Genomic DNA, 27,248 nt, shown 5'->3' with positions numbered 1-27,248 from the left:
ATCGTCCTCCTGCTCCTAAACTAAAGATCTCTTAATTTGTCGAATAAACAAAATATACCAGCTGCTTCAAACTTGAACATGAACACTTCTTGTGCTAAACCGCCTTTTTGACACTTTCACATACACAGTGTAAGAGCATAGATATCATATGGGGTGTTGTATTCACTTTCTATAATTCTGCTAATGGCACTCAAGGTGTACTAAATCGATAGATAGAGGATTCTGCAGGATGCATGGTCAGCCACCCGGTAGGCCTGACATTGCAGAATATGGTGCTATATGCTAGGTAAGCCCGCTGTGATTAGTCTATTTCCCCCAGTTATTACGATACCGCGTGTATTTTAGGATGATACACGAGTATGGCTGGATGAAAGGAGCAGCGAAAGCATGCAGCTGCACCCTTGAAACTGTATCGTTAGCGTTAATAATCTCGTTTTTAGAGGGAGACAGAAACGGAAAAGGTGTTGTTACACATGAACGGGTGATATTGGATGAGGAAAACATGGGAGGCAAGAAGTAGTCACAGGCGAAATACTAGTAGTGATAGTAGCATCCGTCGTACTGGTGCTAGTAACGGGCATCACGAAGGCCGAGGATGATGAGCGGTAGTGGTAGTAGTAGTAATGGTAGTAGAATGAAGACAGGACACCACAGAAACAGAAATCCAATTGTGGGAACACCGGATTATCGGTTAGGAAGCGAATGACCGCCGTTTGCGTTCGTCCAGTGCAGGCCCAGACGATGGCCGGCAGGCCGTCAGGTCAATTACCTTCCTTCTTCTCGACCGGCACCTTGTCCTCGGGCTGTGGTGTCGGCGAACGGTCCCGTGCGTCCCGCTTCGGTGTGCTCGATCGCGATCGGGGCGAACGAGTTGAACGGGCTGGTGCAACCGTCACTATGGTGCTAGTGGTAGAGGTGGTCGCTGTGGTAGCCGCGTCGCTTACCGCGGTTGCATTACCAGCATTGAGCGTTTGCTGAATGCGCCGCCAAATATTGTCGAAAGAGTCCCGGCCCATGTAATCGATATTACCCGTTTCCCAGCACTGGCGGCGCATGTGCTCCTCGTAAGCTTCCTGCTCCAGCGACTTTGCTTCGCCGAGATGAAGCTGTGCCAAAGCACCAGCAAGGCCACACTACAAGAAAACAGAGGGAAAGAGAGAGAAAGAGCGAAGGTACAGATATGATTGTAAGATATAAATAATGAACGAGTAATGATCGACGAGCAACGAGATCATGTGTTTTTTTTCAATGATTAAAACATTAAACGACAGGACTCGACGATTTTGACTCAATAAATAATGAGACGTACACATACATTGTACTATCACAATGATCAACACTACATTCAAGTTGAGTACACTAAGCACACATGAAATAATGCTGCGAAATCCGCACTAGCGGTGAAATGAGCCTTCGAAATCAAATCCTAAATAGTCAAATTTCATCCGCTTTCATCCCTGAAATATCACAAAATTTTGTCGTTTTGGTTTTTGGCGTCTGTTAGTAGCGAGCATGCATTTGACAGCCTGGTCACCAGACGGTATTAGTAGATTTGGAATTCTTTGTTCCATTTTCCAGAAAAAAAAGCAAAACGAAAACACAAAGCATACATTACGGTTATTATTGCTACAGCCATTTTCACGGCGTAGGGTGCAGAAGGGAAAGAAGAAAGGTTTTGGTTAGAAAGCAAGACAACGAGTACACCACCCGCTCCTCCAAAGACGGTACACGATGGTACGATGACGGAACTCCTGCTCACACACTGTCCACATCTCGATCAATGTCCACCATTGCACACACTCATGCGGTTGCGATGATATTGCGAGCGCAGTGATGGACGAACGATGGGAGACCGCGACGTGTGCCGCCAGATTGATGGAATGTACGTACCGCGTCGACCCCTCCTCCAGAATCACCACCACTACCACCACCACCATCACCCGTATCCTGGTGCCCACCGTCTGTGGCTGTACTTTGTTGTGGGGGCGCTTCTTGCTGAGCCGGAACATGCCCTGGTTGGTCCGTTCGTAACGGAAATGGTTCGGATTGCTTTGCCATCACGCCGTCAGATTCGGAAGTCAGTTGCTGTTGATCTTTCCACGTGCCTCCGTCACCACTACCAGCGGATGGTTGGTAGGACTGGTGCTTCGAATCGGAACTGGCACCAGGTGGCGTTTCCCAGTGTCCTTGGTCATGATGGTGGTGTTGCTGTATCATCCGATCAACCCATTGCTCTGTGCGCTGAAATACATTAGCATCATGATGCTGCTGCTGCTGCTCTTGCAAGTGAGCCTCACTCCTCTCTTGCTGCTGATGCTGATGATGATGATGACCATGGTGCTGCAAAGCTTGATGATGCGTATGATCGCGATGGTGATCATGATGATGGTGGTGATGCTGAGAATGATCTTGAGTCTGGCGCGTTAACCACTGCTCGTGCTCTTGGCGAGTTTGGGCAAGGTGTTCCTGTGAGCGCAGATCGTTCAAGTATTGGAAATACAGGCGCTCCTCTTCCTGCTTGCGCTGCTCCTGTTCGCGCTCTTGTCTCTGCAGAAACTCTTCCCATGGATCAACATAAACCGTCACCGAATCGTAGGATGGAATGAACTGTTCTCTCTGTTCTTGCTGCTGGTGCTGCTGGTGCTGCTCATATTGTTGCTGTTGTTGCACCTCCTGGTGGTAGCTTCCGGCTTGATGATCATGATGATGATTGGCCGCAACGTGGCCAGCAGTATAGAGCGTGCCGGAGACAGTGGAGCGGTACTGGTTGCCACTAACCTGCTTGTAACCTGGCGCTATCCAGCGGCTAAAAACTTGTTGCTGTTAGAAAATAGAACTCAAATTTGCTTAGGCACACACACACACACGCAGAAAACCCTGTCTCACACACACACACAAACGCACAATTACGCACAACAAATCATATCATGGAAAGCCATGAGCGGACATGCTCCGCCAAGCAAAAGATGCAGATAGGTTGAGAATGGTGAAAATGTAATGACAACATGCGGCCGCCCCACCTTCAATCAATCAGTTACATTACTTGTGGTTGAAGAGCAAAGAAGATTAGCGTTTTATTGCATTATATCATCTATTTCTTCTCTATTCTACGCATCTACGTTATAGACCACACCTTTGCAACTTTGTTCTAGAGAGTTCAAGAAATGCATGGCGATCAAGGGGAGCTTGGGCCAGCAACCCAGTGTTCGAGAAAGCATTGACACAATAAATATATAGAGCAATAATAGATAGGGAAAATAAGATAGTGATAAGGTGGCCAAACTTTGAAGTTTCCACGTATTATAAAGATATATAAAATCGAATTCAAGCGCGTCTTGTCTTGGCCCGTTCCCGAAGCGAGCTGGCAAGGCGCAGACGTCCGTCATATGCGGGAGTTAACGGTCATTTATCCATTGTTTCCTCGATCTTGGCCAAAATGTGCTTAAATGCATCCCGCCCAGTGTAGTCCGCATTGCCAGACTCCCAGTACTGGCGGCGCAGTGTCTCTTCGATGCGATCTTGCGCCGAAGATCTTCGCTCGCCAAGTCGAACATTGGAGAGCGCCCCAGCGAGACCATTCTGTGCGTGCGTGCGTGCGTGCGTCCGTGTGCGTTTGGCGCGTGCGTGTACATGCGGGGGCGTGTGTGCACCAAGAGGAAAGGGAAAAAGGTGGGAGGAAATGAAAAGAAGAAGAATAAGAAGTTGCAAAAAAGTAGCATTAGCTATTTCGATGAAATTGAACATCGACTGTATAAGCCCACCGATTGCTCGACGGTTTATGAAATTTAGCACGCCTTTTTGGGTGGGTAGTGGACCGAATGAATCGCATTGTAACCGCCAAAGCAGTTCAAGCGACCGTTCCACTTTTGGGAGCCATACTTTCACTGTTAGCACCGATTCGAGGAAGGAATAGAGGCGCGCTCTGCATGTTGTCATTTCATCACTTATCTCTTATCGATCGGGCAAACTAAAGTATCCCTTAAAGGGAACCTTGATGTAGATACCACTGAAAAACGGGAGGACCGATGAGGAATTTGGGGTGTAGAATGTTGAGGGGTTACTGCTGCAATAGCTACAATAAGTTCAAACAGTTTAAGGATTTTTTTGTTAATAATACACCTAGTAAAGCGAAGCCAATCCAAGTACAAAAAAGCAAGCTACAACAACTAGTTCAAAGAGTTTCTTTTGCGAAAGGATGCATAAAGTTCAAAAAGCAGTAAAACAAGCTAAAAGTAATCGATATACGTAATGCTAGCAGTGCTACTAGTTGGAAACTTTCAACATATGCGCTACAAAAAGAGTAAATATAGGCAAGCATAGGCGGCAAACGCGTCCCTTAAAGGGGCTACTACTTTCGATCAAGTCTTCCAATTTGCACTTTCAAGCCCATGGTGTATGAGGCCGCTTTTTGGACTTCACATTCTTACCTTATCGTCGATATTGTCGTGATGATTATCATCGCGATTAATCCTAATACTATTTGGTTCAGACTTGAAAATGGAAATGGGAATTGACATTGCAATTGACTTTTGCTGAGTTCAGCTTTCACCATAGCACCGAGCGTACTGCTCTTAGTGAGAACTCCAAAAAGAGTGAAAGGAATAGGAGGAAAAAATCTACAACCAACCACCGGACCGCCCCGTACCGTACTGTACCAGGTTACCAGGGACCAAAAAACAGCGGTACTTGTGTGTATGTGTGTGTGGTTGTTTGTGCACGCATTGTTACGTGCATTAAGCGCGGAAAGCGGATCTGCCCCATCATTTCCGGTGGTTTGTTGTAGCTGTTAAAACAACGCTTACCATATCGGGGCTCAGCCGAGAGTGGACATCCTCGCAGAATATGTCCCACCAGTACTGGAGAAAGTTGGCCAGATGGTAGCACTCAGACGGTACGTAGACTTTGCGCGTCTCGGAGTTAAAGTTCTGCAGCCACGGTTTGGAGACACCGATGAAATGGAGAATTTTCGTATTATGGCCAAATCTAGTAACAAGTGTGAAATACGTAACAGAATAGTTAATGGTGGAGCTCGATCCGAAAAGGCAGATGGTCTTCGTGGCACACTCACTGTTTAAATGCTGGCAAGTACGAGTATGTCGCAACGGACGAGGTGTTGTACACGAACGGCAAGTGCTTCTGGATGTCCTTGTGCGCCCAATCGGAGAAGTACGCATTCAGCAGCCCCTGATCGCCACCGTCAAAGCTACCGTTGGTAACGGCAAACTGCAGCAGACTGGCGAACGTCTCCAGGCTGGGCCGGTATACGTAGACGCCCGAGTTGAAGCAGTCTGGCCAACCGATGTCCGGTGCGGCGGACAGCTCCTCGCGCTCGAACAGCTCATCGCTGTTGCGCAGCACGAGCGTGTCGGCGTCGAGGAACACACACTTTTCGTACTGCATCAGGCGCCAACAGTGCAGTTTTGTGAAGGTAATGCCCAGCTCGGGACGCTTCAGAAGCGCCAGGTTCGCCTCATCCTTCGAGTCCAGCAGGTTCACTTCTTCGACCAGATTGAACACATTGCGCAGCTTTGTCCTGGGTGAGAGTGGCGCACCAAAGCCAAAGCACGGCGATTAGTGTACGGCACGGATTGGATATTGATGTGCGCTCCTTCTTACCTCATAGCCTCGGACACGCCGGGTGTTATCAGGACGGCCAGCTGATGGACGGTGTGCACTCGTTTCAACGAATGCGCCACCACGAGAGCTCCCAGCGAGTAGGAGTCATTTGTTGCTAACGTCACCCAAGCGTTTTCTGGAGAAAAGGAAAAATGACATACTAATTATGTTGCGTTCTTGCGGTCATCTCTCTTGGCTAACAATTAGTAACTATCTTTATGGAATTGTCCAGCAAAGTGTCTGCATGACTGTTCTATGGTTACTTAGACTTTTACAACATCTGAAACCCAGGGGTCATGAGATGCTTTGTCAAAAACAAAACTGCCTTCAAGTGTAAATCGGACAACAGAACCACCATCTCTATCAGGTGCTATCAGTCATTGTACCCACTATCTGCGATGCCCTATTATGCAATGCAGCCAGCGAATAACCATCACTCGGTTATCAAAAGTATAACGCTCGCTCGAGTAGGGCAGCTTGATTTTTTCATTCAAATCCGCGATTGTACACGGCTCCAACAGCCCCTCAATACATAAGCGAGCCGGCTCGGAGGATGTATGATCCGCGAAAACACGTGCTCGGCCTTGAAAATCATCGCGAAAAGTAATTAAGTTTTATTTTTAAACCTACGGCTTTTACTCAATATACATTTTTCGAATTAAATCCTGCTGCTTGCTTGTCCCTGCATAAATATTGTATGATGCAATTGGTTTTTCGTTCCATTCTTTCATTAAACCCTTTCTTTGGGCCAATAACCATATGACGCGGCATGTTTCGCCGATGGGGGCAAAACTCTGAGCGCCGTTTTTGCCGCGTGTTGCTCTTGTTCGTCTAGTGCCGTAGCTGCGACACATTCTTGTGCGACTCGCAAACGAAAGCAACAGTTCGAAATCGAATCTTCACGGGTATATTTAGCGCTCATTGTGTGTGGCATACAACCAGTAGCCAGCGCTTCCTCCACGAGACAATCGATCAGAGGACGGCCGGCCCAGCCGGCCCCACAATACACACATCTTCATCGGGGAACGTGGTTTGCGGTTTGGGAACTTAAGTCTCCGTATGCGCGCTCGTAACGTCACCGCAGGATCGACGGAGAAGCAACTACTGGCGCCAGCTCGCGCCATTTGAATCGGTAGATAACAACCGCGAGGATGTGTTTTCGGTGGGTGGAGGTATCCAATCGAAGAAATTTGCCTGCTAATATTAGATATATCCCTAGACTTTCACGGTAGACAGACGGAACGGGGATCGGATGTTTTGATTGCACGGGAGATGAGAAGAGATGTGCAGAATTTTACTCAACCGGTGCAGATGACGACTGTGACGTATCGTAGTGTCTGCTGCTGTGTGAGATCATCTTCTCTGTGCGTCAAATGTTCTGTTCCGTCGTAGCAATAACTGTGCTTTGGTATGTGAATTAATGATCCCGAGAGTCGTTAATGTATTTTCATTTAAAAACGGCCGGAACTGCGATCCCAAACAAATGCAGTAAATGGTGAACGAACGGTTACACAAATTGCATTTTGGAGAAAGGAAGTCATAACTATGCTTCAAAGGAGAGTGAAAGATGATAGATGATGATGCTACCCCCAAGGTTGCAATATCTGTGTGTGGTCACACCATATTTTCCAGGGTCTTGCTGCCACGCGAGCTTGGTATTATTATCAGAGACTACGGGGTCTCGTCACCTCATAGGTCATCATTGCTTGCCGGTGTAGCCCGCGAGGTTGTTAATCGAAAGCATGGCTCGTATGCTAAGCTAACGGTTCCCCTCGTTCGCTCTTGGCTTGCTCTAGAGAAGCATCGTGTTTTGTTGTTGTTCTTCATTCTGTAACCGAGTGCCCAACTCCAATAGAAGCGGCAGGTGTTAAAGGTTCTCTTTTCGTTGATTGTTAAAATTTGTTATCTACGGATCAGAAAGCTTCGTTCAAAAAGAATACTAGAAATAAATCCTCTAGAATTGATCATCAACCCACACCGGCTCTAACGATGTGGAAGTAGCACTGGATTGAAATGGAATTCTGCTTATCACACCAGCGCAGAACCATCGGCCGGACAGTTCCTGTTCTATTCCTGCCCTATCAGCTATAGCTTGGTCTGCTCCCTTCAGGAGTACTGTGTCTTGTCGTACGAAGGCGCCATCACTTGTTGTTTTGTTTTGGGGAAAAGCACCGGAACCGAAGCACCAGCCCGGCGATGCCATTCCAACGACATTGAGCGCATCGCCAGAGCCAGCGATAGCCGTGTGCCTCTGTGCGCGTCGCGTTCCACTTGGCGACGTTTGTCGCGGATGTTTGTGTTTTCTCATCTCATCTTACACCGCACTGATGCGTTCCGGTAACATCAGTGTCTAACCTTGGAGCGCTGTCCTCATCCCTGCCCCCTAGAAGGAACTAGGCTCGATCAGCTACTGATCCCAATTTAGCATTCTCCAATAGCGGATGCGAAATAGTTGTAGCGCATGCACAACTCTTTTCATCAATCACACGGCATGTTGGAGACCTGCACCAAACGGAACTTGGTTGTGCACCCCCTGCGCACTAGCACCATGGCAGCACAGAGGCCTTAAGTTCACGATACAGTGTAGTGGCATTTCGATTTGTATGTAGCGCGCCTCTTGACGAGCGGAACGAGGCGGAGACCATGATGTAGTATCCTCCGTCGGTACTGCTGGTCTCGGCCATCCTACGCACAATTAATTTTAGAACTTCGGTTCGGTGTTCGGTTCGGTGCCGGTGCGCGAATCGCCGCTCCGCCCCGTCCCATGGATCTTCTACATGCGCTCTGGCTCTTGTCGCATAGGAGCGCAAAATGTGGAAAATTGTGGAAAACGGAAAATTTGGCTTCGAAAAGAGATTTCTCCTGATCCTTATTCGCACACACACACACAGACCGGGCACCGATCAGGCATCAAACGCTAGGCAGCAGGCTGGGCTGCGGGTAGAGTAGGCGACGGGGTAGGCGCTAACCACTTTCAAGGTCATCGTAGGTCACCTACTGTGTGGGATAAGGGGGGTGTGACAGACCGTCGCTCGCTCGGCTGTTGACGTCGGTGTTTGTTGGTGAATGCGCTGGCGACCACCAATTATGAAACGCGATTGATGGAATGAAAAGAGAGATGAGAGATGCACTTCCTTCCTGATGATGTACTTACTGCTCATTTTGTCGCTTTTTCTTTCAGCTTTGGGAGTTCAGAAGGATAACGGCGGGCCGCACAATCGAAGGTGTTAGATGGATGGATGGTAAGAGGCTCGACCGACCGATCGAGGATTGGTCGAAGGACGTCGAACCGTTTCGAACTAAAAATACGTTCGTTCGGGGTTGATCACGCGCGCGATGCTAGACGACGAGAATGCGCTCACAACCCAAGAAGCTCCCTGTAGGCCGTCGCGCGGGGTGCTGGTCCGAGCCAAGCGGAGACCGAGAAGCAGTTCCAGCAGGAGAAAGGTCGGTGGCCAGGACTACTGCTCCGCGTGACACTTTCACTTATCACTCTCGAACACACTCTGGACACACTCGCGTGCGCACATACACACAGCAAAGTCGTAACACCGGTCGGGTTTGTGTGGACGACGACGTTCCCAGAGCGCCGGTGAACCCGTTCGAGAGCGGGTGTAGGTTTTGTGCCGAAGTTTTTAACGAGCTACACATGCGACATTCGGATCGGGACTGATCTTCTTGCTCTCGCGATCGCGAAACGCGCCCGCCGATCACGACGGGGCGGATGCTGTACCCTTCTCCCTGCCCTACCCCCTTGCCTATGATCGATTGTTTTGCTTCTGCTCGATTGAGCGAAGGCGGAGAAGAAGGTGAATTCGAGCAAAAGCGCACACACGCGATTTCCACGCACGTACGCAGAAACACACACATTCGAGCAGTTGAAGAGCGAAAGTCGAGTGCCCGAAAAAAACAGTCTGCCTGTGCAGCAAATTTGCTCGAAACTTTTTGGCACAAATTTTTCAGTTTACTCTAGGAATTACGCACCGTTTGGCCCAGGCTTAACAGTTGGTGAGTCGAGTAGAGCTCACTGTTCAACGTCGATTTCCTCATCCGCCCGACACACGACAAAATTTCATCATCTTTTCGGGGCCCACCTTTTTGCAGACGAGCGTTTTCGAGTGTTGCTGACCCGTGGCTATTAAGCGAAAATTTGTGAATCCTTATCTCGTGGACCACCCGGAATCAGTATAGTTTTGTGCGTGTGTGCATCTTGGAAATGAGTGCATCGCTACAGCCGCATCAGCAGAAAGCGATTACAATACAGGCGATTCTCGTTACGGCCATGCTGGTGTTGCTATGTTGAGCTGCTGCACCCTCCTCTTCCTCCGAGAATAATCAATATACCTTCGTCACCACCGCCCCGTCGCCATCGTCATCGTCTACAGTCGACCTTGAAAAAGAAGGCTCGATCTTCGAAGGGGTTGTAAGCTGCGTGTGTGTGTTTGTGTGTGTGCGGGACAGGGTGTGTAGTGTGCGGAGGCCAAACTCGTGATCTTGCTCTGTAAATCCGTCCTCTCGAAAGTGCCGCAAGATGAGGAGCACGTTAACTTTGAAGAAGAAAAGTGAGCAAGTGCTAACCGCTACGTACGAAATCTGCACGTCGCACGGCGGGTTTACGTCATACCTGACCGCCCTTATCAGTCGTTAGATGGGCAGCGCAGACAGCAGCGACAGCGGCAGCAGTAGTGTGGCGGATCTTTTGTCGTAGTCCGGATCGTCCACTCAACGACGGCGACGGCAAACGCATTGACGCGCACTAGCGAGCTACCCGCAAAACGCAAACGCCAAAGGACGAGGAGAGGCAGCCGGGAACACGAGAAGTAGAAGGGAGCATCAGAACTAGTAGCAGCAGTAGCAGCGTACCCCCCAGGCGAGGGGGCACGTCACGGTTCGCCGAATTATTTGTGCAAGCTATAGCCCTTACCATATCGCGGATCCTATATGGAAGGCGTTACTACTGTCGCCGCAACACGTCGAACGCACCCGGAAATAGACCGTGGCTCAGTTGATTTCCTGTTCTGTTGTATATAATGTACATAGGCACCATCTGCCGTAAACAACTTCTACTTCCTCTGTCCACCATCTATTGTCCTTTCTTTCGTTTCATTGTTTCTACGCGCCCGCGTCTATTGAGCCGAAAGTCCGTTTGCTCGCCGAGAGTTAAACCCGAAAGCCACCGTCTCCTTTCGTCCCGCTCTGTTCCTACTTTCTACGCGTATCCCTTATCCCTGCTTACGTTGTAATTAGTCTAATGGTAGTAATAGCGAGTGTTTGTTGCTATTGATTACACAAATCCGCGAGTGTGTACGTACGTGTGTTTACTGTGTGTAAGAGAAAAAGAGAGAGAGTAGATCCGTTTCGATCGAACTCGCGTACGTGTATTGAACCCAGCAGCAGTAGTAACAGTAGCATCAGCAGCAGCAACAGTAGCACCATGGCAACTACTTTGAAATCCCCTCACAAAACAGCAGCGGCAGCAGCATCCGCCGCGACGGCAACAGCAGGCGCTGCTGCGGTAGGAGCCGCTGGCAGTGGCTCCTTTGGTTGGTTGGCACACGTCAAGTATGAACATTTGATGGCAGGTGTATCGGGTGGGGTGACATCGACGTTGCTGTTACATCCGCTGGATCTGATCAAAATCCGCTTTGCGGTCAACGATGGCCGGACAGCGTCGGTGCCACAGTACCGCGGACTAACAAGCGCATTCCTAACGATCTTCCGTCAGGAAGGCTTCCGTGGACTGTACAAAGGAGTAACGCCCAACATGTGGGGCTCGGGCAGTGCCTGGGGATTCTATTTCATGTTGTAAGTATGCCTTAAACCGCTTGCTTTAAAAGGAATTCCAATTGATTACGTTTGCTCTGTTCTCTCTTTTGCTTCAGCTACAACACCATCAAAACGTGGATACAGGATGGTAATACGGCACAACCGTTAGGACCATCGTTGCACATGCTGGCGGCAGCCGAGGCAGGTGTGCTAACCCTCGCCATGACCAATCCGATTTGGGTGGTAAAGACGAGGCTCTGTCTGCAGTGTGATGATCGTGTGAAGGCTGGCACCGGTACCGGTTACGCCGGTATGATGGACGGACTTACCAAGATCTATCGCACCGAAGGTATCCGTGGGCTTTATCGAGTATGTAAATCGACATTTGATTTTTCATCGAGCGACGTAGGTCTTGTGCAACTTATAGTTCTACTTTTCTTCAGGGTTTTGTTCCTGGCATGTTCGGTGTGTCGCACGGAGCGCTGCAGTTTATGACTTACGAGGAGATGAAGAACAAGTATAACCAGAGGCGAAAGCGACCTATTGATGCGAAACTGGTAACTAAACTCGCCTTCCATAGCACCGTAGCCAATTAGGTTGTTACTTATTCCCGTTCCCCACTTATCGCACTTTTAGACGACCTCCGAGTATTTAACGTTTGCCGCTGTTTCAAAGTTGATCGCTGCAGCAGCCACCTACCCGTACCAAGTGATCCGGGCCCGTCTTCAGGACCAGAACCACAGCTACAAGGGTACCTGGGACTGTGTGAAGCTGACTTGGAGGTACGAACGGGTGTCTGGGTTCTATAAAGGTCTCATGCCGTATCTGGTGCACGTAACGCCCAACATTTGCCTGGTGATGTTGATCTATGAAAAGTTTACCAACCACTAGAACGTGAGCGAGACGATGAGACAGACAGAGAGTGAGAGAGAGGGAGAGGTATATAGAACCACATCCGAATCAACGGTGTAAAACCCCTCAAATCCACTTAATGTAACCCTCCTCTCTCCCACCTCCGGAGTGTTTTTGTGTCGCTACTTACAGCATTCCTCCGTCGCGCTCCGGTCGCAAGAGAGAGAGAGAAAGATGCTCGCTGCTCGGGTACGATATTTCTTAGCACGTAAGCACACGCGTTTGTTGTCCACCCAGACACCCAACAACCTCTCCTCCTCCTCTTCTTCCCACCTTCCTTTTTCCGAAGACACAAAACTGTTATTTATTCACCCGAATGACCGAGTCTTGGCAACAGAGATTTAGACTATTACTATTACGAGAATTGTTACGATTAATGCACTCCTGCTAAAGGCGCGATCCTACAGAGGCTCCCTCCTTTACTAGTGGCCCAGATTAGCGTAAGAAGGTACGATACATCGTCGTCGTTCATTTCCATTAGTCTTTTATACAGGAGCCATTCGTCTGTAAGCGCACCCGTACCCGAAATCCATCTTCTTTTTAATCACAATCACGTGATAGGCCCAGTGGCAACGTGATACGTAAGGCGGCCGGTGTGTTATCTTTACCGGCATGGACAACAGATACATTTTTTCGACCGGCAATGTATGTGTTCCGCATTGTGTGTCAGGAGCCGATAGACAAATGAAGATCATGGTGAAATTGGGTTTGCTTCATCCATCACACCTTTGTTTCTGCTCGATTGACAGATCGTTCGACTCTGGTTTAAGAATTCTCCTTCTAAAAATGTACTTCGCCGAAGCGGAGTTTTTCCGGTTGGAGTCAACAGGATTTTTTATGTGACAAAATGGGTCCATAGAATGACAACAACATGTATTATTCGTTATATTATCAGACAGCAGACTGGTTGTCGGTTGTCTCTGCTGGAATTGCTCAGGCAGCCTACTGATAAGGCAGATTCGGATCCGTGTTGGAATTGTTTTCGTGTATTGAAACGTAGCATAAACAGCATTGGAACAGCCCTGTATGGGCTCAGCGGGGCGATCTGCCGACCCGCTAGGATTGCGATAGTAACACGCCATCGCCATGTGGAAAGTTGGTTTTTACGCAGCAGAAAATTTTTTGAAATGAACAAAAAACAAACAAATGAAATTAATTGCTCTGTATCCCAAGAGGACAAACAAGACATGGCAGATGCGATATTTTTTTGGTTGAATTGCGGAAAACAATAAAAGCCATAAACAATGGATACGAGTTGCGGTCAGTGGTACGCCGGCTCGCTCAATATTTGTTATCCTTACCTACTAAAGCATAAACAGTAAGCAATGCAAAGCAATTGTGCACACCAGGCATCGTGGCAGGATGGTAAAAACCCTTAACAAAAAAGTAAAAAAAAATGTAACAAAAATCGTGCAGAACTCCGAGCTTATGTAATAGGATACGCGAAGAACATTTTCTGATTAGAATTATGTATTTTTCTCTCTCTCTCTGTCTCAGCAACAAAAGCTCTTTAGCATTAACGTTAGTAATGTTGTATCAACCTCTTCCTGGGGTTAGCTCTCGGCTCGGCTTTCACCATTCTTTCTATTCTGTTACTTTTCCTTGTTAGGAACACTTAGCACCTGTTCGTTTTCTGACTCTATTTAGATTGTATTGGAATGCGGGATAATGATTAGGGAATCTAAGGATATTTGCCTGATAGAACTCTGTGTGTGTGAGGCAACACGAAAGGTGAAACAAATGAATAAAAACCAAACAAGTGAAGTGGCATAAAATGTTACAGAAAAATGAGAAAAAAACGTAAAAACGCAAAAGAAGCACAACCTTTGGTCTATTATTTCTAATCGTTTCTCTCTTCTTTCCACATCTCTTCCTCTCTCTCTCTCTCTCTCTCTCTCTCTCTTCACCTCAGATATGAATCGTGGCGTGGATTCTATAAGGGTCTGGGTCCAAACTTGACCCGGGTCGTACCGGCGACGATGGTTACATTCTTAACGTACGAAAAAGTGTCCCGCTATCTGTTAGATAGGAACAAAGCAAAAAGTGCCAGTGCCGTGCCATAAAGACAGTATATTTCCATGGATTTCCAGGACAGTACCATGCCTTTGGCACGAACAATAAGCGTTACGACTCAACTGCTGCATACAGGGTCGATTTTGTTACCAAAAACAGGAAGTCTACTTTAAAGAGTCTAGTGCTCTTATTGTCTTATCTTTCTAATCGCTAGTTCCTTTACTTATCCCAATTATTTTAAGCGTAATTTAGAATGAGATTTGTTGGAAGGATAGTTTCCCTTTCCCCATCATTTCCCCCTCGCTTGTTAAGCTGTTATTCCTTAATCGCGAACTCGAGACGCTCCTCGGCAGCGGCGCACTTGCCGTTCCTAGCTACGCGTTTTTGGGATGAACAAACTAATAACATCAACGCACAAGATGGCGTGTTGTATCGACGAACAAAATAGTGCATTAGACGACACTCGCATGAGAGGTGCATGGGGTACAACCCACCTAGAGTATAGGATAATATCACAACTATATCATCACATCCGTGCTCCACTAGAGCGACCGACGGCCGATGGTTCCCTTTTTCGAAGGAATAAACTCAATTTAAACTGAAAAATGAGCCAACATTCAATTTAAAATTTCGTCTGCTCTAAGTAAACGTCATTCTCTTGACAAGAGTCAGCTGATCCCGGTGGTTCGGTTATCCTGCTCCAACTATGAATAGCACAGCTTGAAAGCAAAGAAGGCGACGAGCGCATGTGCAGCATTTACAGTACGTCCCCGTATGCAAAGTAAAATAACTCAGCAAAATGCAATAATTATTCGTTAACAGATACACCAAAAATGGCTCCACTATTCAGTGCATCACCCACAACATCCTTTGCGCGGCCAATTTGAACCTTTTCGTGGTGACTTTTTGTGTTCCACCCAAGGTTACTAAATAACTAATCGCGAGTTTCCCTTGCTCGCCGCTTGTAAGTGTGGTCCACGTGCCACTACTACTACCAGCGAAATACACCGGTCGCGCGCTGGTTGATGAGGGAGGAGAAGGAGCCCGCAAATCCAAACAGAGAGAGAGTCTGTGCTGGTGACAAACCGTGATTCACCTCAATCCGCCGCCAGGTACCAATGTTGTTGCGGCAGCGATTGAATCATTATTCTTCAATCACTAAGGATTACATTCTCCCGAGCGGCACGGCGATGGCAGGATGGCTGGCTAAAGTCCTTCGAAGGATACGTTCGTAAGCGAGCAGAGTGTCGTGCTGTTGGTTTGAGCAAAAGTAAAAGTTGATTGTGGTGAAGGCAGAAATCCGAAACACACCCGAAGGGGTAGTAATGGTTTCGTCGTCGGAAGGACTACGGGTGGCACAGCCGTACAAGGTATGTAGCTTAGGTGGTTGTGGAGCTTTGAACGATAATAGTGATGCTAAACCGTGTAAGAATGCCAAGCCGTGTGCGGAGTTGGAGCTCTCGATTCGCTACAATCATTCTAGTAGGCAGACAATCGAAGGATTCGCGGAGTGAGAAGACCGTTGGTAGTGAGATGAAATCTTGTTTATGATGAGAAGACAATCTTACTACTACTACGCTACTCGCTTGTCGCCGTTAGTGGCTATAAAACACGGAGAGTCAATTCTAAGATTTTCCCATGCAACACAACATAGAATTGGTTCCTCACACACCCGTCTATTTTCCAATCAAAGGGGTTTGGCCAAGGAAGGGGGGGGGGGGGGGAATCTGGGGGAAGGGTCACGGAAGATAAGATTAACCTATGGGAGACTATTGACGACCGGTGCGCGTTGACGACGACACCGTCACCACCACGAAACAGTAATGTATTATCAGTCGAAGGGTCACTTTCGCTCTCGTTCCACCGGGGAGCGCGTGTGTGTAGAGCGTGTCAACCGCGTAGCTTCTGGAGCTATCGGTGGAGTACCAGTCCCCCTCCGTCTTCTCACGCATTGTTATGGTCGGTCATCACCTTCCCCCCGGTCTCGTGATGGAACAAGGATGTGGCCTAGCTGCTGCACTAGCACCAGCATAATAGCTCTCTCTGGTCGGTCTCTGGCGCTACTGGTGGTGACTCAAACCACCACCATAGCTCCTATCGCGCGGGTAGCGAGCTTATTCACATTCACTCTTATCAACCCGCCATCATGCTCGGTTGCGTGTAGTGTGTGTATGAGTAGCGCTAGCGAGTCACGCACATGCAGCTTACGGGAGTCGGGCAGCAGCGCCAGCGAGAACGAAAGTATACGCACGGTCTCCACTGATAGACACAGACACGGGGCCCCCCGACGGACACTAGGCTCTCTCTCTGAGTTCTACACTTTGATTTGACGAACCACGGCCGTACATGCAGCATCGCTTACGTCGACACACTACGTCGACCTTCCTCCTTCGTTCCAGTGTGTTCGTTCGCGATCTCTTCCACTGGACAAAACTGTGGTGGCGGTGACGTGCGTCTCGTGTGTGTTGTGTGTGTGTGTGATAGTTTTGCTCTTCAAAAGGATTAGATCTCGATAAAGTCCAGCCTGCAGCTCAACAAGATCTGGTTTCCTCTCGATTTCTGATCAAACGCTACTTCCGCCAGTGGCGTCGGCATCAAGATCTTGCGCACGAATACCAAGAGCACCAGCGGCAGATATTAAAGATATACCAGAACCAGCATACAACGTGTAGTGTAAGTGTACTAAAGTACTATTGGTAATTTCTCTTCCTTATTATATCGTGATCATGATTCATCTCGCACTTGTTGTTGATTGTGGCCACACGGCACGGCGGTTTACACAGCACCACGGATTGGCTGGTTGCGCACTGAAAGTCATCATCAAAGATGGCACTTGCGCGTACGCCAGCTGTACGCTGCTAAGCAACTGTACCCACATGCACAGACTTCTTATCTTGTAAGCAAACAATTTGGAGAAACAAAAATACACCTTCACCGCGTGCTGCTACCCGCTCCTACAGACAGCTAGTGGATAGTTGGGAATGGGAAATAAAGCGTAACGCGTGCATCTATATCAGCTTCGTCGTTTGTCGCCACCGTCGCGTCTACTGGTTGCATCTCTTGAGACCCGGGGGTGTTGTAATGGTATAGGCCAGAGGCCATCCCTCAGGAGAGTGTGTGGTGTAGTGTGCAGCATCTCGGGTACTTCTGAATCATCCAATCGCCCCGCTACGTGCTCTACGGGTAGCGCCGCTGGTGCTATCCAGCGCGGAGTTAGTCGCTAAATCATGGTTACCTCCGTCATCACGGCAGTGGCCGCAGCTAGACGCCATGCGAACGGGAACGGTGGTGACGACGGTGATGAAGAGGAACTAGTCGTTAGTACTGGCACCGGTGCGCCCAAGTTTGGTGGCCGGCGTGTGTCCACGTTCCGCCGGTTGCGCCGACAGTCCTCCACTCGGATCCGGTTGCCCTGGTGTCCTAGTGTCAGTATTGAGGTTGCCGTTGGTGACAGTGGTCCAGCGAGAGCAGTACAGTTGCGTCAGGTAGCTATAGGTGTAGCCTACTATGTTCTCGTCTGTGATGTTCTGCGTGTGCTTGTGTTCGTGCGTGTGTATGTGATCAATCTATTTCCTCTTCCGGGGTTCGAATTGTGCGAATAGTTAGATGATCACGATCACGATCATGAGACGTCCTACGGCGCAAAATACACTGTCCACATGTCTACGTCTAGCATCATTGAATGAAGAGAGCACCGCTTTGCTTACTTTATCACTGCAGCAGTCTAGAGAAGTGGCACAAAGTTCCTCTCCAGCAAAAGACTAGCACTGTCCTCAACCGTGGACTACCGGTAATCTCTCCGCAAATGCAGGACCACGGCAGTCTTATCAGCATCGTTCGAGCAGCTTGCAGCGGATTGCATGTGGTGCTAATTAGCATGTTTGCACTTCAGTTGTACTGCGAAGAAGGGTCACTCAGAACCCGGTCGATTGCACGTAGCTGCAGCTTTCGCAGCTAGAACAAATCGTATCCCCGGAACCGAATGAATCATGCGCAATGAATGAAGATCCAAGAAGAAATTAAAGTTATTCTTTCTGATCTTCTTAAAACAGTTAACCATCGCTGATCTCTGTCCGGTTCGGTTTTGCGTAAGAGCGATCAGCGATTGGGGATCCTGTTGCTGGTGCTTATCATTCCATTTCCGGAGATGTTGAACCGGGAGAACAACAAAAAATCGATCGACTAACGGGACCGACGTCGCCATCTAGAACGCAATAAATCGGTAATGAGCCAATCTCCGAAGCTCCTAGAGCTCTTGGTTTTTGGTGTTGTAATCAGGGAACCAAAAACACGGATCGCAAGATTCAGAATTTTCCTTTTTTTTGTTGTCGCGCCTCGCGTTATTCGAGGGGACAGACAACAGGCACATCGTCATCATCATCATCATTATCATCATCGAATTCCCCGCCTTGCAGGTCATCAGATAATCGATGAAGATCATGGAGAGATTCTTTTTTTTTTGTTCGGTTTTCGGTCCTCCGAGGGGTCATGGCACAAGCCATCAACAGAGCGATCAACAGAACGGATGGATGCTGTCCCTGGGCCATGGGCATTGTAGCAACCATTAGGAGCGATGATGGCACCAAGAAGCAGCATGACAAAAGCGTTGATAAGCAACGTGTGCGGCTATAAGTGTTTGGCTACTGCACATAATGCTCTACAACGGTGTCGAAGTAAATTATGTCATAATCGGTGCCTAAAGGATCCTAAACATATGTCCGCCTTGAACCAAAGAAAAACTTACTTACTGCTTCCTCGGAAATTACCCGCTATGATCCATGTATCGCGTAGGTAATCCTCCTGCGCCATTTGAGTGGCCAAAGTGGAAAGGCGTTGCGTCATGCACCATCATTCCCGAGTTGGGACACCTTTGAAGTTGGTTGCCTTTCGCCGAGAACTTGTCCAAGTATTTTTTGGGGCTTCCTTCCCAACCAATGGGGGCTGGCAGGTGGCACAGTTGCTGGGTTCCCTTCCCGCCGCCTCATGTAATCTGCGGCGAGGTTTGCACCCTGTGCCAGGTGTCTGTTTTTAAGCGTAGGCCTTCGCCTTAGTCGTTCGCGGACACATTGTTTTCCCAAGAAAATGCAATCATCCAGGAATGAAACGTGTGTGTGTGTTTGGATCGCCGGCGTGAAACCATTGGATCGTAGACGCCCCCACCCCACCCCACGAACCGTCTGCGGTAACACGGAACCGCAGGCTTTCAATTGACTTTTAGATTACGGTTTCAACGGGAATATTGAGTTACCTGCCATCATATCCCCGATGCGACGACAAGGTACGCTGTTCGCTGAACTGTGCGATCATCAGCGATCAGAGGCCAGCGTGCATGATACACCGCGCAACTAGCTGTGCCCATGTTGTCCCGGAAGCTACTAGCAAGTAGCATTAGTACGGTTACTTCAAGTTCACCCTCAATGGCGGCCTTTCTCAAATGACTTCATTTCCTCCAGGAATGATCATGAAGAGATCGCCGCAACCTCTCAAGGGATGATGAAATCATCGTCTCGCCCATTGCCACTGTGGAATGTTGGCTGGCCTGCGGACCGATAACGATCGCCAGTTTTTTTTTTGGTGTGTGCGCATTAATCACGCAATCGCGGTGTTCCGCTACAAAAACAAAACAGAGTAGAACAAAAAAAAAGAAAAAGGCAGCAGGCTCAAAGCAGGCTTGGAAGGACATCAACAGTGGCAATGAGAGCGAGACAGCATGACAGACCAGGGGGAGCGAAAAGATCGGGGACAATGATAGTGTGCGCCACCGATCGAGCGAGACGCGTGGTTCGGAGCTGTGCGGTGCGGTGCGGTGAGGCGAGACGAGCGCGACGACGCTGATAATAATGCGTGCCTCTGGCAGCCGACGACGACGAAAAGTTCCAGAACGCCTGTGGACGCCCAAGACGGGTGGGTAGTGGCGGTAGGTGGGAAGGCATTCGATGGGATTCGCGATCCGAGAATGGAATGGCCTGGGATGCGCTCGAGTTAGTCTTGCCGTGCGATCGAGCGGAAGCTGAAGCAAAGAAGAGGAGATCAGCCAGCCTGCCAGCCTGCCAGCCAGCCAGCCAGCTAGCTAGTGCTGTGAGCAGTGAACCAGAATACTGCGAGACACACCGTGCGCCAAGGTGTTGGTGGTGTTCTAGATCCGAACGCTCCTCCGGTAAGGTAATCCGATACCTCACCGTCCGTGAAGCACGGAGGCAAATCAACAACAAAAAAAAAACCTTCGGAAACCTGTTCAGTAGAGGAGTAAAGGGAGAGCGAGAGAGGTGTTCAGGAGGTCACCACCGGAACGGAACGTGGGACGGAACCTCCCAAGGGAAGACGGCGGCGAGTCCTCCGGAGTTGTCGGCATTCTCGTCTCGCGGTATCGCGGTATCGTTTCGCTTTCGTTTGCGCGCGCGATCTGATTCCGCGCGTCACGGCCCGGCCCGCACTCGGTTCTTTGCTGTTGTTGTTGAGTAGCAGCGGCAGCAGCAGCAGCAACAGCACGCCGTCTTTCATAGTCGGCGGCTACTACTAATCGTATTAGTAGACGAGCACAGCAACCAGGAACATCGTAGTCGGCGTCGTCTTCGTCGTCGTCGTCGATTGTCGGCCACGGGAGTGTTGCCGTTAGTGTGTCGGTTGGTGTTGTTCCAGCAGCAGCAACAGTCATGGAGCAGCAGAGGAAGTCGCGTTCCACGCTGGAACGCGGTGAATCCACGGCCGAGGACAGCCCGGTCGAGTTCGTGACCGTTGCCGATTCGGACGCTTCGGCGCCCGGTACACCGGAGAAAAAGCCGAAGAAGAAGCGCGGCCTTTCGTTCAAGAAGCTGCGCTCCAACGCCCAAAAGCTGATCCCGGGCGTTCGACGTGGAAGTAGCAGCAGCAGCAAGAAATCCAGTGAGACCACTTCCTCTTCCGTCGCTGATGGTGAATCGGTATCGATCGATCGGAACATGGACACACCATCACCGCCACCACCGGCATCACCGACACCATCAGCACCGTCACCGGAACCGACGCGTGACGAATCGGTGGTCAAATCGACGGAAAGTTTACCCGCGATCAAGGAGGATCCTCGCGAGGCACTTGCCGCTGCTGCCGCCGCCAATACGGGCGCCCGCTCCGACGAGGACATGCTGGCCACGGAGGAGAAACAGCGCCAGAAGAAAACACGCAAACCGAGCCGTGCCGCTAGCTTCATGAAGAAACTGGCCGGACGCGGTAAGTCGGCCAAAGTCGCCCCCAACTCACCGACGGCAGCCCAAGCACCTCGTCCGTCTCCTGGTGACGAGGGTGACGGGTTATCGGCCGGCACACTGGAGACACCGCTCAGCATCAAACGGCAAACACCGGAAGGAGCAATCCTGAACGCCGCCACCTCGGACGCGGAGCTGTACAGTGACGATGGTACTTCGGTGGATCCACCGCCGCTAGCGATACGTGAGCTGGAAGCCGAACCGAGACCACTGTTGTTGCGCCGTACGGGCACCCCGCTCTCTGGGGACGAAGGAGGCGCTGGCGTCGGCGGTAGCACCGACATCGAGTTCTATGACGACGACGACGAAGGGACTGCGACTGCCATCGAAACGAGCAACGGTAAGGCTTCCTTCCTTTCCGGGTGTATGTGTGTATGCCTGCATTTGCAACTCGATCCGATCCAATCCGTTGTCGCTTGGAGTGCACACATGTGCCGGCCGGACACATACACGCCATTCGAGTTAACCAACCCCAAAGCCACCAGGCCGGCTTCTTGATAATGTTCTCTCTTTCTCTCTCTCCCCCCTTTCCGCGTGTCCATTGCAGGTCGATTGCTTCGTGTGCGTCGCCGGGATGAGAACGATGATGTCGTCGGTGGTCGTCGTGCTGGTGGTGGTGGTGGTGGCAGAGTACTGACCACGGACCTTGATGGTAAATCGAACCAGAATGAAGCGTTGTCGCTGTCGGCTAAGCCAATTAGCCCGTTCGTCCGCACATCGCTACAATCACTATCGGCGACGGCACCGACGACGACGACGACGACGATGATCGTGGATGACGGTGGTGGTAGGCCGGCCTCGCTGACGGTGACGAAAGAATCATTCGGTGTCGAGCAGCCGACCGTCACGATTCGTACACAGGAGCAGCAGCAGAAGCAGGATCGCTTGTCCAGTCTGCTGAGCGGTGACTACATAGCGGAGATTAACAAGTTCTCAATCGAGAACATTGCACCGCCACCACCGGTGCCATCGCCGCGTACCTCGCTGTCGATTCGGGAACGGTTTTTCCAAAGTGCCCTCCCACCACCACCACCACCAGTGCAAGCGCCATCGTCACCAGTGGTTGGTGACGAGGAAAACGAAGATTTTATGAGGAAATCGAAGGGAGGAGCAGGAGCAGCAGCAGCAGCAGGACGGTCGAAAGGCTCCGGGAAAGGCTCCTCCGGTGGTAGCAACGCATCAGTAGCGGCAGCAACAGCCACGAGTGTAGAGCCAGCAGGAGGAGGAAGCACGTCGGTGACGGTGCGCACCCAGGAAGCGGCCAAACCGTACCAGCTCGGTAACAGCCTCAAGAACCCGAACAATTCGGGCTTCAAGTCGGTGGAGCCCGCGACCAGAGTGTCTTCGGCTGGTGGGCTCCAGGAGCCACAGCAGGAGCAGCAACGACCGGAACAGGAGCAGCAGCGACCGGAACCGGAGCAGACACGTGCTGGTGACGGAGCGGACGAAGCAGAACCGACCGTCGGTGACGGTGACGGTGACCCCCAACCGCAGATAGTGTTCGATATAGGAACGCAGGTACGGCCCGATAGGACCTCGTCGAACCTCGTGATTGGTGCCAGTGGTAGTACACTCACCGTACCTCCGATACGGCTTCCGGTAACCGTTGACGGTGATAGCAGCAGTGCCCCATTGTCCGGCACGTACGCTTCAATCGGGACTGAAGGAAGCATCGGTGCTGGTTCTGTTGGTGGTGGTGGTAGTGGTAGTGGTGGTGCAGGTGGTGGACTTAGTTCCTACGACGACAGTAGTCTGCGGCGACGCATAGCTTACGTTGAGCAACCGACCTTCTACACGCCGGAGGAGGAAGAACTGCTCACCGGTAAACGACCGTCGCTGTCGTCCAGCGGTGGTCCATTCGAGACCAGCGCCGAGTATTCGCTCGAGTCGGAGGACTACCTCGAGAGCAAAATGTCCCCCCACGGGGATCTGCTGATCGGTGGTGATCGGGCCGATCAATCGGTAAGTCCTCCCCGTCGAAAAGGGGGGCCCTAGAGCTTGATCATTCTCCTCGCTAGAGCAGACCTCGCTGGTAGACTCACCCTTTCCCCGCTTTCCGTCGCGGTTCGAGCTGCCGGTTATCAAAAGATCGGTTGCCCGATGGATCGGCGTGAAATCCGTGAATCCAAAAATTTAGACTTGCGATTAACGACCACGGCGCGTTGCATCCATTGCACACACACACGCGCACGCACATGCCAGCATTTAAGGGGCTTCTTTCAGCGATGGGCAAACCGGAAACTTGCTCTCCGGTTCCGGGCACAACAGCGCGCATCTAGATGGCGCTACTGCTGCTGCCGCCGCTACGTGCGCCTTTTGCTGCTAGCACCATGCTGATGTTGCGTGTGCGGTCTACGTATGTGTCTTTCGGTTCCGGCAAACATCATAAAGTGCATCGAGATGATGGTACTGCAATCTAGAGGGAATGGGGCTGGAGAAGAGGGTGGTAGTAAATTTATCAAAATCTCCTTCGGGGAATGCGCTGATATCAGGGGTGCGTCGTTGGCGCGCTGGCGTATGGTTTTACTTTTTTTGGGAGGAAGCTTAATCGTTGCGATACATTGTGTGTCCTCAAGGTCCCTGTGTGTGTGTGTGTCGGTGGGGAAGGGTAGATAAAATCCGGGTGCCATTGACCCACACACGAGTGAAATGATGGATATGAGATGGTGATGATCTTGAACCTTATCACACCCTGCCTGGACTGTGGTCAGAGCGCAACGAGAATTCTCGAGTTTGTAGCAACCGCCTTTTTCTCTTCCGTTCTCTTCCACCTCCCCGACCCACCCGCGTGGGTATAGGCCAACATGGCGGCGAGTCCGGCGGAGAAGCGCGAGCATCTGTACAAAATCCTCGTCATCGGGGAGCTCGGTACCGGCAAGACGTCCTTCATCAAGCGGTACGTGCACCAGTTCTTCAGCCAGAACTATCGCGCCACGATCGGCGTCGACTTTGCGCTCAAAGTGCTCAATTGGGACCAGAACACGATCATCCGGCTGCAGCTGTGGGATATTGCCGGTAAGTAGCGCCCAGTAGCGCCGTGTTCCTCAGCGTGTTTTTTTAATGTTGATTGATTCACTTACCGTGCAGGCCAGGAACGCTTCGGTAACATGACCCGAGTGTACTACAAAGAAGCGGTCGGTGCGTTCATCGTGTTCGACGTAACGCGCAGTGCCACCTTCGATGCGGTGATCAAGTGGAAGCAGGATCTCGACTCGAAGGTGCAGCTTCCGGACGGTAAACCGATCCCGTGCATACTCTTAGCTAACAAGGTAGGACTTTGCGGGATTTGCTTTGCTACGTGCGAACGCAATATTTATGAGTGATTCTCTCACGATCGTCTTCAAACTCGATACAGAGTGACCAGCAGAAGCAGGGCATTGTGACGACACCCGCCAAACTCGATGAGTACGTGAAGGAGCACGGCTTCGCCGGCTGGTTCGAGACGTCCGCCAAAGAGAATGTCAACATCGAGGAAGCGGCCAAATCGTTAGTCAATAAGGTAAGCGGAAGAGAGTGCTCCTGCGCAGTCTTCCACCAGCCCTCAACTCACGTCATCATCCCTTTGCAGATTCTAATGAATGACAAAATGCTAAACACGGGCGAAATCGTGGACTCGGAGCGGTTTGCGCTGGCCGGTGGCGGTGGCGGAAAAGCGGACATTAATCCGAAAAAATCGTGTGCCTGCTGACCGGCTCTGCAGTAGATGTCCTCGTCGTCGTCGTCGCCATCATCATCAAAGAGTCGTCATTACTCACTCACTCTTCCTTCTGATCGCCGGACTAAGCAGCAGCACATATGTATTTGCATGTCCTAGCTGTATGTGTGTGTGTATGTGTGTGTTTGTGGGTGCGTCGTAGTGCAGTGCACGACGATGGCACTGATCGTCCGGTTCGATGATTAATTGTTTTATGATTTTAATGATTGTTACACACTGTTTGTTTATATTTTACTTTTTTTTAATTCCCAAAAAGAGAGAAAAAACAAACACGAATAACTACTATTACTACTACCACTACTACTACTACTACGCGCTACTACTAATACTACAGACACAGCAATTCCCTTTTATCACAACAACTTATGTTTCCGTTTTATTTCCCAAATGTGTACGTTGTTTGAATTTTTATTTCTTGTGTTTGGATGAATGTATGCTGGTTGTATGCTGCTGACCAGCACAGTAATAGCAGCGCTCCTTCCTCTATGAAGTCGTTGGTTATCGGAGTCAAGTATAGATATAAATGGTTATTGTTGCAGCAGCGCACTATTAAACCCAAAGGCCAACTACTGGTAGGTGGTGAACGATGTACCATTTGCAACCCAGAGCTGCGTTGTGGTTGAGCTAAGCCGTCCCAAGCCTACTGTGCCACACACTCATCGGCGGTTACGTCAGAGAGGCTGAGAGTATACCGCGATCTATCCAGTCCAGTCCAATCCAATCCTGCCGCTGTACTGTATCTACTTGCGTCCTATTAAAAGGTCCAGGACGTACGACCATTCCAAGGGCCGGGGGTCTCGTTTGGAATGGATAGGGAACATGAAATTAACACAATTATTATAACACCAGAGAGGGAGGAGAAACAAAAACCAAAACCCAAAAAAACAAGAACAAAAATAATCATGTGGCCAAATCACTAACCAAACCCGTGCGGTGCGGTGCGAAACCCTTATATTTCCTCTTGAAAGAAAGCCCTCCCGTATCGGAATAGAGTGTGTTTGCTTGCCAGGTGCGCAACACCTTTCTGCTATGGGAGTCGATCCTGCTCATTACCGGCCGGGAGTCGAGAATGGAATTGATGTTGCGTGCGCGTGCTTAGTATGCTCATTATGAATTATTTATCGATGTTTCCTCCCTTCCAGTAGCAACACCCTTCCCCCCACTCCAGAGAGGTGCTGTGCTTCCACTTCCGTTATCCCGCTCGGTAAATGGAGAGCGAACATCCCGGACCCCGGACGTTCTAGTTCTGATCCGGTAGTCGGTATTGTGAACAGATGGTTACGGCGTGTTCCGTTCCGTGTGCCGTGTGCGTGCGTGCCTGCTACAAAAAGGTGGAAACAATTTACATTAAGGGCATCCCCTTTTTTCTGCTGACCCGTTACCCGTTACCTCACCTTCCCTAACGCCGAGCCTATTGCTCAATTCTAACCACAACTAGCTACCTCCTGCCTCGGTAAAGGGGGCGGGAAACCCATAATTAATCCATCCAATCCGCCAAACGTAGCCGATCATCGCTTACGCTGGATCAGGTGGTGAGCATCGACGGCCGGTCCAGGGCCGGAGCAAATCAGGAGTAAAATCAATTAGCGCCACAAAAACCCATCCCGATTTGGCGGAGGCCTCATTGTCTGCTTCCTTCTCTCTTTTTTTGGGGAAGTAGCAGGGGAGACTGAACGGCCCACAGCAAGCGCACACACACACACGCTCAACGAAGACAAAGTAGCGCCCGCTCGATTTGGGTGGGTTTTATTGAGGGGCCTCTCGGGGGGGATTGGGAAACATTTAAAAACGTAAACGAACCGCGAACGGCGAGAAAAGCCTCCGAAGCCATCTACGGTGCACCAGCACTAGCACCAGCAGCAGCAGCATAAGTGAAATGTAACGCGGGCACGCGCTCCCAAAAACAGATGAAACGAGAAATGCCTCCACAAAAGCATAAGTGCCGAGAAAATGAAGCCCAGCATCGCAGTGCCAGCACCAGCATC

The 27,248-nt window shown here is 50.2% G+C and overlaps 3 protein-coding genes across 14 annotated transcripts in view; 2 read left to right on the top strand and 1 right to left on the bottom strand.

The window, feature by feature from the left end:
* The window catches only part of LOC125956200 (mucin-5AC), a 14,476-nt gene extending 5,188 nt beyond the window's left edge, over positions 1-9,288 (bottom strand). For 3 of the 7 annotated variants that reach the window (XM_049687829.1, XM_049687832.1, XM_049687830.1), the window contains exons 1-6: positions 8,771-9,288; positions 5,617-5,752; positions 5,069-5,533; positions 4,803-4,983; positions 1,891-2,820; positions 770-1,133 (exon numbers count right to left, since the gene is read on the bottom strand). In XM_049687829.1, coding sequence (XP_049543786.1) covers positions 770-1,133; positions 1,891-2,820; positions 4,803-4,983; positions 5,069-5,533; positions 5,617-5,752; positions 8,771-8,777 — 2,083 coding nt within the window. In that variant the 5' untranslated portion in view covers positions 8,778-9,288. The remainder of the gene's footprint in view (positions 1-769; positions 1,134-1,890; positions 2,821-4,802; positions 4,984-5,068; positions 5,534-5,616; positions 5,753-8,770) is intronic. The other 4 variants (XM_049687834.1, XM_049687835.1, XM_049687831.1 and 1 more) reach the window with 3 other exon arrangements.
* Positions 9,289-9,357: 69 nt separating this feature from the next.
* Positions 9,358-15,160, top strand: LOC125956202 (mitochondrial folate transporter/carrier). Of its 2 annotated transcripts, XM_049687838.1 has the most exons (5): positions 9,358-11,421; positions 11,499-11,751; positions 11,826-11,939; positions 12,019-12,164; positions 14,207-15,160. In XM_049687838.1, exons 1-5 carry the CDS (start codon positions 11,051-11,053, stop codon positions 14,355-14,357), a joined length of 1,035 nt encoding a protein of 344 aa, XP_049543795.1. In that variant the 5' UTR covers positions 9,358-11,050; the 3' UTR covers positions 14,358-15,160. The 2 variants fall into 2 exon arrangements, with proteins under 2 accessions (XP_049543795.1, XP_049543796.1); XM_049687839.1 differs by lacking the exon at positions 14,207-15,160 and having other exon boundaries at positions 12,019-14,198.
* A 95-nt stretch (positions 15,161-15,255) lies between these two features.
* Positions 15,256-26,146, top strand: LOC125957913 (ras-related protein Rab-32). Of its 5 annotated transcripts, none has more exons than XM_049690947.1 (7): positions 17,691-17,792; positions 18,028-21,888; positions 22,096-23,510; positions 24,347-24,563; positions 24,636-24,817; positions 24,904-25,047; positions 25,117-26,146. In XM_049690947.1, the coding sequence occupies exons 2-7, from the start codon at positions 20,961-20,963 to the stop codon at positions 25,234-25,236; spliced, it is 3,006 nt and encodes a 1,001-aa protein (XP_049546904.1). In that variant the 5' UTR covers positions 17,691-17,792; positions 18,028-20,960; the 3' UTR covers positions 25,237-26,146. The 5 variants fall into 5 exon arrangements, with proteins under 5 accessions (XP_049546908.1, XP_049546909.1, XP_049546907.1 ...); XM_049690948.1 differs by having other exon boundaries at positions 17,701-17,792; positions 22,096-23,066; XM_049690951.1 differs by lacking the exons at positions 17,691-17,792; positions 18,028-21,888; positions 22,096-23,510 and adding an exon at positions 15,256-15,677.
* Positions 26,147-27,248: the final 1,102 nt, after the last annotated feature.

This window comes from Anopheles darlingi, chromosome 3, assembly GCF_943734745.1.
Source record: "Anopheles darlingi chromosome 3, idAnoDarlMG_H_01, whole genome shotgun sequence".
Lineage (NCBI taxonomy): Eukaryota > Metazoa > Arthropoda > Insecta > Diptera > Culicidae > Anopheles > Anopheles darlingi.
The sequence above is the reverse complement of the archived record's forward strand: the minus strand, read 5'-3'. Positions and strand labels throughout refer to the sequence as shown.